At 37.0% G+C, this 12,112-nt stretch overlaps 1 protein-coding gene across 4 annotated transcripts in view; it reads left to right on the top strand.

Annotated features, from left to right (window-relative positions):
• Positions 1 to 12,112, top strand: part of ITPR2 (inositol 1,4,5-trisphosphate receptor type 2) — a 515,671-nt gene that overhangs the window by 359,841 nt on the left and 143,718 nt on the right. For all 4 annotated transcript variants that reach the window (XM_047864958.1, XM_047864957.1, XM_047864956.1 and 1 more), the window contains 2 exons: positions 3,737 to 3,832; positions 6,128 to 6,250. In XM_047864958.1, the coding sequence (XP_047720914.1) occupies positions 3,737 to 3,832; positions 6,128 to 6,250 (219 nt within the window). The remainder of the gene's footprint in view (positions 1 to 3,736; positions 3,833 to 6,127; positions 6,251 to 12,112) is intronic.

The following is a 12,112-nucleotide window of genomic DNA, read 5'->3' as shown; positions in this document are numbered from 1 at the left end:
TATTTATTTTTGAGACACAGAGAGACAGAGCATGAGCAGAGGGAGGGGCAGAGAGAGAGAGAGGGAGACACAGAATCCCTAACAGGCTCCCCAGGCTCTGGGCTGTCAGCACAGAGCCCGAGGCAGGGCTTGAACCCATGAACCATGAGATCATGACCTGAGCCGAAGTCGGATGCTTAACTGACTGAGCCACCCAGGCACCCCCATAATTTTGTTTCTAAATATAGATTTAGATATATAATGGAATCATATGTTGTGCTATGTGAAGACTGTGCTAAGAGCTCCTAATAAGCAAATATTTCTTTTCATAGACGAGATGAATTTGTATTTTTTTCACTGTTTTCATTGGCAATATGTATAAGCCTTCAGTCTTTCTGTTCATAGAATAGAATGAAGATGATCCTTACATAGATTAAACTTGTATCCTTTTCTTCGTTAACATCATGCTTTAGTTAATGAAGCCAAGCTAGGACCATGTGACGGATAGCTTAGGTTGAGTTACAAGAAAAATGTTTATTTCATCTTACATTCATCTTTTTTTTTAACGTTTATTTATTTTTGAGACAGAGAGAGACAGAGCATGAACGGGGGAGGGTCAGAGAGAGGGAGACACAGAATCTGAAACAGGCTCCAGGCTCTGAGCTGTCAGCACAGAGCCTGACGCGGGGCTCGAACTCACGGACCGTGAGATCATGACCTGAGCCGAAGTTGGACCCTTAACCGACTGAGCCACCCAGGCGCCCCTTACATTCATCTTTAATCATAATTCATAAAAAAAAACAACATACAGAAGCCTTGACCTTTGGCTTTTAAAGTCCTTTATTGGCCTAAAAACTCATTTTTAATTGATATAACTTAATGGAGGGAAATACTGAGTGATTCATCGATTAGAACAAAGTATAGGCGTATAGATTATTTACAAATCCAGACCTATTAAAAAACTAAATGATGGGGTATTACTTAACCATATATAAATATTTTTATCTATTCAAATGAAAATGCTTTTTTGATAAAGGATTATTTAAAATTTCACTTATGTTACTAGGCACTATTATGTGTATCTTTTCAAAATATGACAGTTGGCTAAATCAAGATATGTATAAAATACCAAAGGGATGGATTTAACTTGAAATATTTAAAATATAGTCTTCTACTTAAAGAACAAGGCATATATACCTTTCGAAACAATCTATGAAGCTTTATGTATAATGGCCAATATGAGAACAATGTTTTTAAAGCAGAGCAATACAAAGTGACAAATTTTAGGGGGCTTCCATGGGTAGAATGCTTTTAATTATAAATTCTCCATAACATTATAGAGTATGCCATAGCAAAAATGCTAAATTAAGTTTTATTTTATATTAGTCATTCTTAAATTTAATTGCTTAATTATTTATAATTTTAACTGTACTTAATTCTATAGACTCATTTACTATATAGGTTTATGAATTTTTTATTCATATGTCTTATCCTTTCATTTTTAATTCATATTTCATAGCTGATCTGTGACTGTAAAGTGTTGAATTTGTAAATAGGTAGCTTTTGTTGTTTTTTTTTTTTTTATAAAGGTCCCTAGCTCCCTTTGGAAGAAAATCTTCTGTTAACACTGACACGCACATTTGATTTCTTAGTGTATGTAGGCTCTTGTACTTTCAATTTGATTCAGATTTCTGTAGGTCATTTACAAGATTTCTATTCTTCCAACATAGTATAAAAAGAAGATTGGTTGGAAAAAATATCATCTTGCCAATGGTATTCTGAAATTGGATGTATTTTTAAGCTATTATGTACTGGGCCTGCTAAGTAAGGTTCATTAGAGAATACTGTGAGTGTTACCAAGGTTTTAGCTTTAAATTCTGTGGGGTCAGTTCAGATTGGTCTGAGGATTTCAGCTCCACTAATCCTGGAACCTTATTTTTTTTAGGTACGTTGTTTGTATAGGATGCTAGATTATAAAAATGGATTTTTAGGATTTAGTACCAATGCTTAAAAATTGAAAATGGAACAGAAAAAAAATAATGCCACTTCCCTTACAAAATTCTAAAGCTTTTTCAGGACATTGCTACCATCATCATCAGACATCATTGCTACTAATATTAGTCATTTAAAGACAGTCTTTAGGCTGTACTCGTGAAAGAAAAAAGTGGAGAGAATTTAGTATTAAACTACTCAATAAAATTAATTTGTATAAAATTAACAAAACTTATGTAGTAAATGTCTGCATACATCAAGCAACTGATTCAGTTCAAGTTTTTATCCCGTAAGATGTTAATTCTGACTCACTGAGAAACATCTTAAAGCCATTTGACTCTACTTCTCTTGTGCTCCTATCAAAGATTGTGTGTGGAGGTTGAGATTTTTATCTAAATAAATATTGCAAAAACACTGTAGAAATATCTCCCAGGTGGTTTTTATCATTTCACAGGTGGCCACAATTCTGGAGCGGTGCTATTGAAAACAGTGTAAAGAAACATCTTCCCACATGTTGAGGATATTGTGCTTTGTGTAATAAGACTTTCTGTAATTCTTTGGATCATAAATCAACTATATCAGAAACATTTTTGGAATCCATAGGTTAAATGTTTGAGAATACATATTTATAAACCAAATTGGAACATTAAAGACAACATAAACTATTTTTAGTCTCTATTAAACAAAATTAGAAAATATTATTCTTCAACAACCCAGATGATAAACATGATGCATATATATGCCATATAGTGAGACGAATAAACTATTATCAATAAATTTATATTTTACTTCTAACTTGTGAATTTAGAATTTTAGATTAATTCTCAGCAATTATTGCTTAAATTTATTTAAAGTTTTGGTATGCTAATATGCTAACATGTTACAAACTATTACACTAAATTCTTTGAATTATATACCATTTCTATAAAATACATCGTTCACCTTACTGTCATTTTTTAAAATTGTTTTAAATGTTTATTTTTGAGAGAAAAATAGAGAGAGCAGGGGAGGGGCAGAGAGAGAGGGAGACACAGAATCCAAAGCAGGCTGCAGGCTCTGCACTGTCAGCACAGAGCCCAATGCAGGGCTTGAACCACGAACCATGAGATCATGACCTGAGCTGAAGTCAGATGTTTAACCGACTGAGCCACCCAGGCACCCCTCACCTTACTTTCTTATTAAAATGGCATCATGGCAATGCCTATTTAGAAAATAGTGAAGGAAAATATTATATTTTAATGCATTACGTACAAAGTCAATTTTGTATTTAAAACACCCTTTCACTTATATTTAAAATATTCTTTGTAACATAGCTCTCATGATTCATTATTTTTATTTCGTGTTGACAATGAAGTAAAGCATTCTATTTAATTTATTTTTTGTTATTATTTATTTATTTATTTATTTATTTATTTATTTATTTATTGAGAGAGCATATGTGTGTGCACATGTGCAGGTGAGCAGGGGAGAGGCAGAAGGAGAGGGAGAGAGAGAATCTTAAGCAGGTTTCATGCTCGGTGGATTCCATGACTGTGAGATCATGACCTGAGCCCAAATCAAGAGTTGGATGCTAAACTGACCGAGCCACCCAGGTGCCCCTAAAACATTCTATTTTAAAATGTTAGTTAGCCAAATGAAATTAGCAGTTTAAAATTGTGTTTGTTTTTTAAAAAATGCTCCTGGTAATGTCAATCAAAACAAATGCAGGGATTGTTAATCCATGAAATAGACTTTTCATGTGCATTAACTAAATCTGTATCTCTAGAACAATGCCTCCAAGCTTTTGCTGGCCATCATGGAAAGCAGACACGACAGTGAGAATGCAGAAAGAATTCTTTTTAACATGAGACCCAGGGAACTGGTAAGAAAACTTTTGAAACTGTGCTAATAGTGTGAATCCAAAAAGGGACAAATTTGTAGTATGCATGTCATGAAACAAGTCTAGTGGCTTTCACTGCTCTACCAGGCATGATGGCACATCACAACCTACCTTTAAGAGTAACTCAGGAGGTCCCATGATGCAAAAGGCCTTTGTGATTTGGGTCCTTACTTCATTGGTTTTATCCACTCTAAGCACTTTTCTTTTATTTTAAGTTTATTTATTTTGAATGAGAGAAACAGATAGAGAGTGCATGAACAGGAGAGGTACAGAGAGAGAGAGGGAGAGAGAGAATCCCAAGCAGGCTCCATGCTGTCAGTGCACAGCCCAATGTGGGGCTCAATCTCACAAACTGTGAGTTCATGACCAAGCCACAACCAAGAGTTGGACAGTTAACTGGCCGAGCCACCCAGACGCTCCTCTAAGTACTTTTCTTAATCAAACTGTCACAGTCTATTAAACTATCTGCAAATTCTTTTTGCCAGAAAAAAAAGCAAGTTTTCTTTAGTTTGTGTATTGGAATATTTGAGAAAGGTATGTGAAAAATGTTTGTACTCCTCGAAAATTTTATTTATATCTCTTTCTGAACAATAAGAATAAAACCAATTCCTTCTGTGCTTGTTTGTATCATTGAAATGTTACACCATGCTTGGCCTAAAGAAAATTATCTGAAGACTTGACTGGGGATTCCACAGAGATCATTAGTGTGTCTTCTTATTGTAGAAGTTATATTTTCCTCCTCGCTTGTAACATAAAAATTATGAAGTAATATCAGCATGCTTTAAAAGCACTGGGCTTCTTTTTTTTTTTAAATTTTAATTCCAGTATATTTAACATACAGCATTATTTTAGTTCCAGGTGCACAATATAGTGATTGAACAATTCCATGCATCATCCAGGGCTGTTCACGACATGTACCCTCCTTAATCCCCACCATCTATTTCACCGCCCCTCCCCCCCCCCATCATCTCACTTCTGGTAACCATAAGTTTGTTCTCTATAGTTAAGAGTCTGTTTCTTGGTTTGCCTCTCCCTTTTTGTCCTTGAAAGCATGGGGTTTCAAAAGCATTGCTCTCTCTTTAATAGTGAGGAATAAAGTTGAGGAGGGCAGATAAAAATGTAAGATACAGTTTTATTTAACATATATTTACTGAGAGCCTCATATCTGTAGGTAGTGGACTAAGAGGACCAAGACATTCTCTATTTTTATGGTTAAATGGGGCTAAGAGTTACATGTTCATTCAACAGCAGCAATGTACAATAGCCCTCTGCCTACAACACCTTATTCTCAACATCCACTTCCTTCTTGTGGCCCCCCATCAGTCTCTTGCCTGAGTTCATGTCCCTACTGTGTGCTCACTAGGTGCCTCACACTTAGTGCTGCTGTAGAACTGTTGTGTTCACCTCTTGATGTACTGACTCTCCCGCCGGACAGTAAGTTCCTTGAGAGCATATACTGTGTTGTACCCACTGTTGGGTCCTCAGTACAGAGGACAACGTCCAGCACCATTTGTCCCTGTACCTAGTGGAAGCTTAATAAATAACGGATGTGTCTCAGGGTTCTAGAGTTGCCTAATTCATTGGAACTTTGGCATTGTCAGTATTCAAACATCAAAGCAAAAATGTTCAAGGAAGACAGAAAATATTGTTTGTGTTTATTTAAATAAAGATGATTTCTAAGGCCATTTTCATTTATAGTTCTTTCGTAGTTTTCAAGTCTTTGGAAGTGTTCCAGTTTTTAAAATTTTTTTATTTAAAAAAAATTTTTTGGGGGGCGCCTGGGTGGCTCAGTCGGTTAAGCGGCCGACTTTGGCTCAGGTCACGATCTCACAGTCCGTGAGTTCAAGCCCCACGTCAGGCTCTGGGCTGACCGCTCAGAGCCTGGAGCCTGTTTCAGATTCTGTGTCTCCCTCTCTCTCTGACCCTCCCCCGTTCATGCTCTGTCTCTCTCTGTCTTAAAAATAAACGTTAAAAAAAATAAAATAAAAAAATAAAAAATAAATAAATAAAAATTTTTTTAATGTTTATTTATTTTTGAGACAGTGGGAGACAGAACGCTAGTGGGGGAGGGGCATAGAGAGGGGGAGACAAAGAATCTGAAACAGGCTCAAGCCCATGATGCAGGGCTCAAACCCACGAACTGTGAGATCATGACCTGAGCTGAAGTCGGACGCTTAACCGACTGAGCCACCCAGGTGCCCCAGAAGTGTTCCAGTTTTTCATTATACCTCATAGACAACGTAAAATGCCTGTTCTTCCTATTTGTTTTTTTGATAGGTGGATGTGATGAAGAACGCCTATAACCAAGGATTGGAATGTGACCATGGGGATGATGATGGAGGAGATGACGGTGTTTCCCCAAAAGACGTTGGACACAATATCTATATTCTGGCCCATCAGGTATCACATTTTATGTCCAATATTATTTTGTTAATCTTAACAGTTGTGTTTTGTGCCATGGCTTGTTATATTTTCATGTTCTGGTCCCTTCATTTCTTCAGCACCTGCCCCCTTGTTCTGGGCCAAGGAGAAGGAAATGCTCTCAGAATGCCCAGTTGTGTTCCGGGAGTTATGCTAGGGGCTGATCTACAAGAAAATGATACTTGCCACCAAAAACTGCTGGGCCAGGAGGGAGGAAACAGTCCCAGGTCAGAGCCTGAAAAATAGGAAAACCATGGCAACTAATGGAAGTTTGAAGGAGAGAGGAGGAGAGGCTGAGAAGATAGAGAGTGTGAAGGAAGGGGGTGTGTTCAGGTCTAATCAGGATAAACCTTGAGGATGGCTTTTGGCCTCTTAGAGTTGTAGGTCGGCATGTTTCATACAGAAGCTGTAAGTATTAGCCTGTAATTAGTTTCCATTGGACTTCTAACAGATATTAGGCTAAATTTTAAATTCTTTTAGAGGAACCATTTTCATTTTATAGTACCTCATGAAAATAGGTGCTTAGTAAGTGTTGTTTGATGAATTTAATTTTATTAACATGAAGATCAACTTGAAATTTGCATCTTCTAACACAGATGTGTTTAAAAGTTAAAAATATTGAATGCACAATGCCAATTTGATTTTTTCCGTAGTAGCTTCTTCTTCTTCTTTTTTTTTTTTTTTTTTTTACAGGTTAAAGTCCAAACTTTTGGACTTTCCCAGTCTTTCTCTCCAGTCATTTTCTCACATTGTCAACCTCTCCCTCTTCCTTCTTCCCATACATCTTAACAGTTAATTGAACAGACATTGGTAGATATAAAGTAAGATCCTGAGTACATTTATTTATTTTTACTTTTTTTATTTTTCCAGTTTTATTGAGATATAATTGACATATACAGCACTATGTAAGTTTAAGGTGTTGAAAGGTTGCTCTTTAGACACTTCTTGCCCTTCTCTTCTTTGTATAACTATCTAATATACGTAAACTTGAGTATAACTTTTACAAAAGATTCTGGGAAGGTGTCACATTCTAGGATATATTAGCAAAAGAGGTTGCTCTGTTTTTTTTTTTTTAATACATTTCAATCACTGACAAGATTTTTGGGTCTCTCATAGTATATCAAAATGCATATATAGAATGGAAACAGGTAAGGGCAGATAGATTATAGCTAGAAAGACAAAAGAGAATTTTAGGTATTGAAGGATGAAGGACAGAATGAAGGGCAAGTTGAAGGAAGTAGAACACAGAGGTTTAGGATGTGGAAAAGGTGTTTTTGAGAGAAAGAGAAATTCAGATGATAGAATTGAGTCAGTCTAGAAAAGCAGTGACTAAAGATTGAATGTGAATGGAAAGAAAAAAAATCACAGGCTGAGAATGAAAATCAAATTGGCTACTAGAATGAATAGAGAAACCTGATGGCCCAACATGGACATGGGCAAGGAGTTATTTCACAAGCTGTAGCATGGTGGAAGGAAAAGAACAAGGAAGAATGGGCCAGAGTGAGCAGTGAAAATTTTAGAAGAAGGAAGTAGAGGAGTCCAGCCACCCATGTGCTCTTGACTGAAGGCTAATTTTGCTCTGTCTGGAGAGGCTGTCCCCTCTGCCCGAGTGAGCAGTTACACGAACAAGTCCTGACCTTGCAGCCTTTCAATGGGAAATGAACAACCAGACCAGCTAAGGCAGCCTTGGAACCAGTAGAATGGCAGATGTTTGAACAAATCACCCAGATCCATGAAGAGGAGGTTTAAAAATGCAGCCTCAGATTACCAGTATAATGTGTGTAATAGTAAAAATGTCAAGGTCAAGAAGAGACTTTTCTAGGTCAGTTCATTTTTAAGCAGACTAAGTATAAGAGTAGAGAATACAAATTTTAAAAACAGGCTATGGGGGATGTTGAAAAGAATGAAGAATGAGAATAAAGAATGCAAGAGCTAGTCACAGATTGAAAGGTAATGACACAAAATACAAACAACTTAAAAGCGAAGATGGTGCAAGGGTCAATGGTCTTGATGGATTTAAGTTTATGACAGCTCTTGAAGAGAATAGCTTAGATTCAAAAATTATGGTAGAGTTGTCCAAAAGTGGGAGTTCGGAAGTAGTAAAAAAAAAAAAAAGGGAAGAAGGGGATAAAAACAACTTACTGAAACAAAGAGATAAAATTACAGATGTGAAAATGGCTTGCATGGATATGTAGAGGTTTCTCAATTTCACAAAACCAAAACGTTGAAAAAGCAATAGTTTGCAGAACCAGGATGGTACAGTGTGGATATACATAAATGAAGCCAGATTTCAGGAAGAGGGAGTACATCAGAGGGGTAAAGGGAAGGAGATTCTGAATTGCTGAACACTCTAAGCCTTGTGATTAATTTTTTTTTAATGTTTATTTCTTTTTGAGACAGGGAGAGACAGAGCATGAACGGGGGAGGGTCAGAGAGAGAGGGAGACACAGAATCTGAAACAGGCTCCAGGCTCTGAGCCATCAGCCCAGAGCCCGACGCGGGGCTTGAACTCACGGACCGCGAGATCGTGACCTGAGCCGAAGTCGGCCGCTTAACCGACTGAGCCACCCAGGCGCCCCTCTAAGCCTTGTGATTAAATTGTTAGGAGTAAATATGAAATGAGAGTCCATGCACATTCTTCTAGGAACTCAAAACGGGGTAGGAATGGCAAAATACATGAAACGGGGTATGTGCAACTGACACTGTCGGGTTACGCAACTGTCCTCTTATTTAGTTACAGTGACGCAGAACATTGTTACCTTATTACTTTTAAATGCATTCTCTTGGGTGACTCTTCCCACCATCTTTTAATGAAAAATTCAGTTTTCACTCATAGAAGAGAATCCTCTGTGCTCTTTTGATCTTTCCACAAGTGACTCCTTCAGCTTTCTCTAGGCTTGGATGTTATATCTGGTTAAGTGCATTATGAATCTGTTACCCAAACAGCTCCCTCACCGAAGCACAAATGGAAAGAGCAGGGGGTGTATACTTGGCTTCAGGAGGAGCCATGTAGCTGTGCTCCAAGGGTTTGGTGGAGCCCAGGTTTCAGTGCTTTCATTGTGGACATGGAATTATTTGCCTCCTGAACACTGATGACCATGCAGATTGGTTTCTGCCTTTGCACAGTTCAGTAATTCTAAAACCAAGGTTCAACTTCCTCCTTGTTTTACTATAATCATCTTTTGTACAGACAGTTTATTTTGGTGCACTGAGACTTTCAATTTTTGTTGTTATTCTTTTCATGGTAGTGAGGTAGTTCTGCTTTTCTGCCATGACATCCTTTTTGGCCCTTCCTGTGGTTGGTGTTACAAGAAACAAATAATGCTTCTTGTAAGTGTCTTGTCTGATCTACATAATACTATAAATACATCAAAAAGGGAATTTCTTAAGTTCTAATACTATGGTGTGTGCAGAGAATTTCCTTAAAATTCAGCTATGTGTCCTTTTTGATTTTCTGTCTTCCACATGTTCTCCTTACGCATTTCTGTCTCTTCTTTCTGCTGTGGTCTTGTTCTTTTATATTTTGCTTTCTTCCTGTTCCTTCTCCCATTTATTCCTCTCTTTCTATAGAATAGTCACTACCTGCAATCTAGGACATTCTTCAGTGCTTTGTATATGTTTAACTTGTATTAAACCATATTGCTTTTCTGACCCCATGTAGCAATTTCTGTTTTTTGTGTCTGAAAATTTTTTTTATTTTATTTTCCCCCAAACCTTATTGAGATATAATTGACACATAACACTGTATAAGTTTAAGGTGTATAATGTGTTGATTTGTCACATTTGTGTGTTGCAAAATGATTACCACCAACCATTAGCTTCATCTCATTGCATCATTATTTCTTATTTGCTGGGAATATTTAAGGTATACTCTCTTGGCAACATTCAAGTATATGATACAGTATTATTAGCTATATTCACCACTCTATACATTAGATCCCTGGAACTTGTTAATCTTATAACTGTGCATTTGTATCCTTTGACCAACATCTTCTTATTTTTCCCACCCCCAACCCCTGGCAACCATACTTACACTGTCTCTATGAGTTCCATATTTTTAGATTCCACATGTAAGAGATCATATGATATTTGTCTTTCTCTGACTTATGTAACTGAGCATAATGCCCTCAGGGTCCATCCAGGTTGTTGCAAACGGCAAGATTTCCTTCTTTCTTAGAGCTAAATAGTACTCCATTGTGTAAATATATACACCACCACCTATATTGTTTCCATATCTTGGCTATTGTAAATAATGCTGCAGTAAACATGCGAGACCTTCTATTTTAATACCTACCAGAACTAAGATTTATATGGAGAAACTTCTGTCTCATGAGGCAAGAAAGAATGGATCATTATAACTGGCTATATGAAATTATTTTTAAAATATAGGTTTTAAAAGTTTTAGTAAGCATTTCCCTATGTCACTAAATGGTCTTTGAAAACATAATTTTAATGTGTGCATAATCATTCATCATTTGAATGTACCATAATTTATTTAATCACTCCTATTGTTGGACATTTAGATTTCTAATGTGTTGGTATTATAAATTATGCTATGATTAACATCCTCATACATTAATCTTTGTCTGCTACACTGATTACTTCCCTAGGATAAGTTCCAAGAAGTTTAATTACTAGGTCACAGGATAGGAACTATTTTATGGTTCTTGATGCATATCATAAAATTGTTTTTCACAATGTGTGATGGTATTAATTTTACTGAATCCTAAAATTACTACCGTTTAAAAAAATATTTGCCAAACTTACAGTGTTTGGAACATAGTGACCACTCCGCAAATATTTGTTAAATGAGTTAATCAATTATAGATGAAAGGGGAGCTCATTAAAAAAAATTTAGTTAACATTTATTCATTTTTGAGAGACAGAGAGAGACAGAGCATGAGCAGGGGAGAGGCAGAGGGAAAGAGGGAGACACAGAATCCAAAGCAGGCTCCAGGCTCTGAGCCGTCAGCATAGAGCCCCATGCAGGGCTTGAACTTACAAACCGTGAGACCGTGAACTGAGCCAAAGTCGGACGTTTAAGCGACTGAGCCACCCAGGTGCCCCGAAAGGGAATCTCATTTTAATTCACATCTTTTGGATTATAAATAAAATGGACTATCTTTTAATGCTATTTGATATTTCTGTTTTCTGTGAATTATTTGAAAATGTGTTTATCCATTCTTCTGACAGCATCCATTTTTTGTTAGTGAATTTTAATTAGCAGTAACAAATCTTAGTCATAGTAGTTATATCTACTTTTTCCTGATTAATTTGCTTTTTAATGTTTTTTTTAAACGTTTATTTATTTTTGAGACACAGAGAGACAGAGCATGAACAGGAGAGGGTCAGAGAGAGGGAGACACAGAATCTGAAACAGGCTCCAGGCTCTGAGCTGTCAGCACAGAGCCCGACGTGGGGCTCGAACTCACGGACCGCGAGATCATGACCTGAGCTGCTTTTTAATGTTTTAATGATAGGTTTCTTCTGCCACGTTGAGATCTCTTAAACACTCACCTAGATTTTCTTCTGGTATATAATGAATTCAGTTTTGTATTTGATTATATAATCTTTCCATGTCATAATGCAGAAATAATAAAAAAGTAAGTTCTGATGCTAAGTTATCTCTGAAGACACAGTCTCAGATTTAGTAGTAACAGCAGTCCATGAGGACAGGGTTTATAGGAGTCATGTGAGTGTGATGTAGAGCATGGGTCACAGAGACAGCTTTAGCAGAAGAGGTCAGGGCCAAATCCAGACCACCTTCAGGGTCAGATGGGGCATGTGACTGAGTGCTGAGGGAGCAGGTGAGGCTGGGACAGTCTGGTGATCTTCGCCCAA

This window comes from Prionailurus viverrinus, chromosome B4, assembly GCF_022837055.1.
Source record: "Prionailurus viverrinus isolate Anna chromosome B4, UM_Priviv_1.0, whole genome shotgun sequence".
Lineage (NCBI taxonomy): Eukaryota > Metazoa > Chordata > Mammalia > Carnivora > Felidae > Prionailurus > Prionailurus viverrinus.
This window is presented reverse-complemented; position numbering and strand designations above follow the sequence as displayed.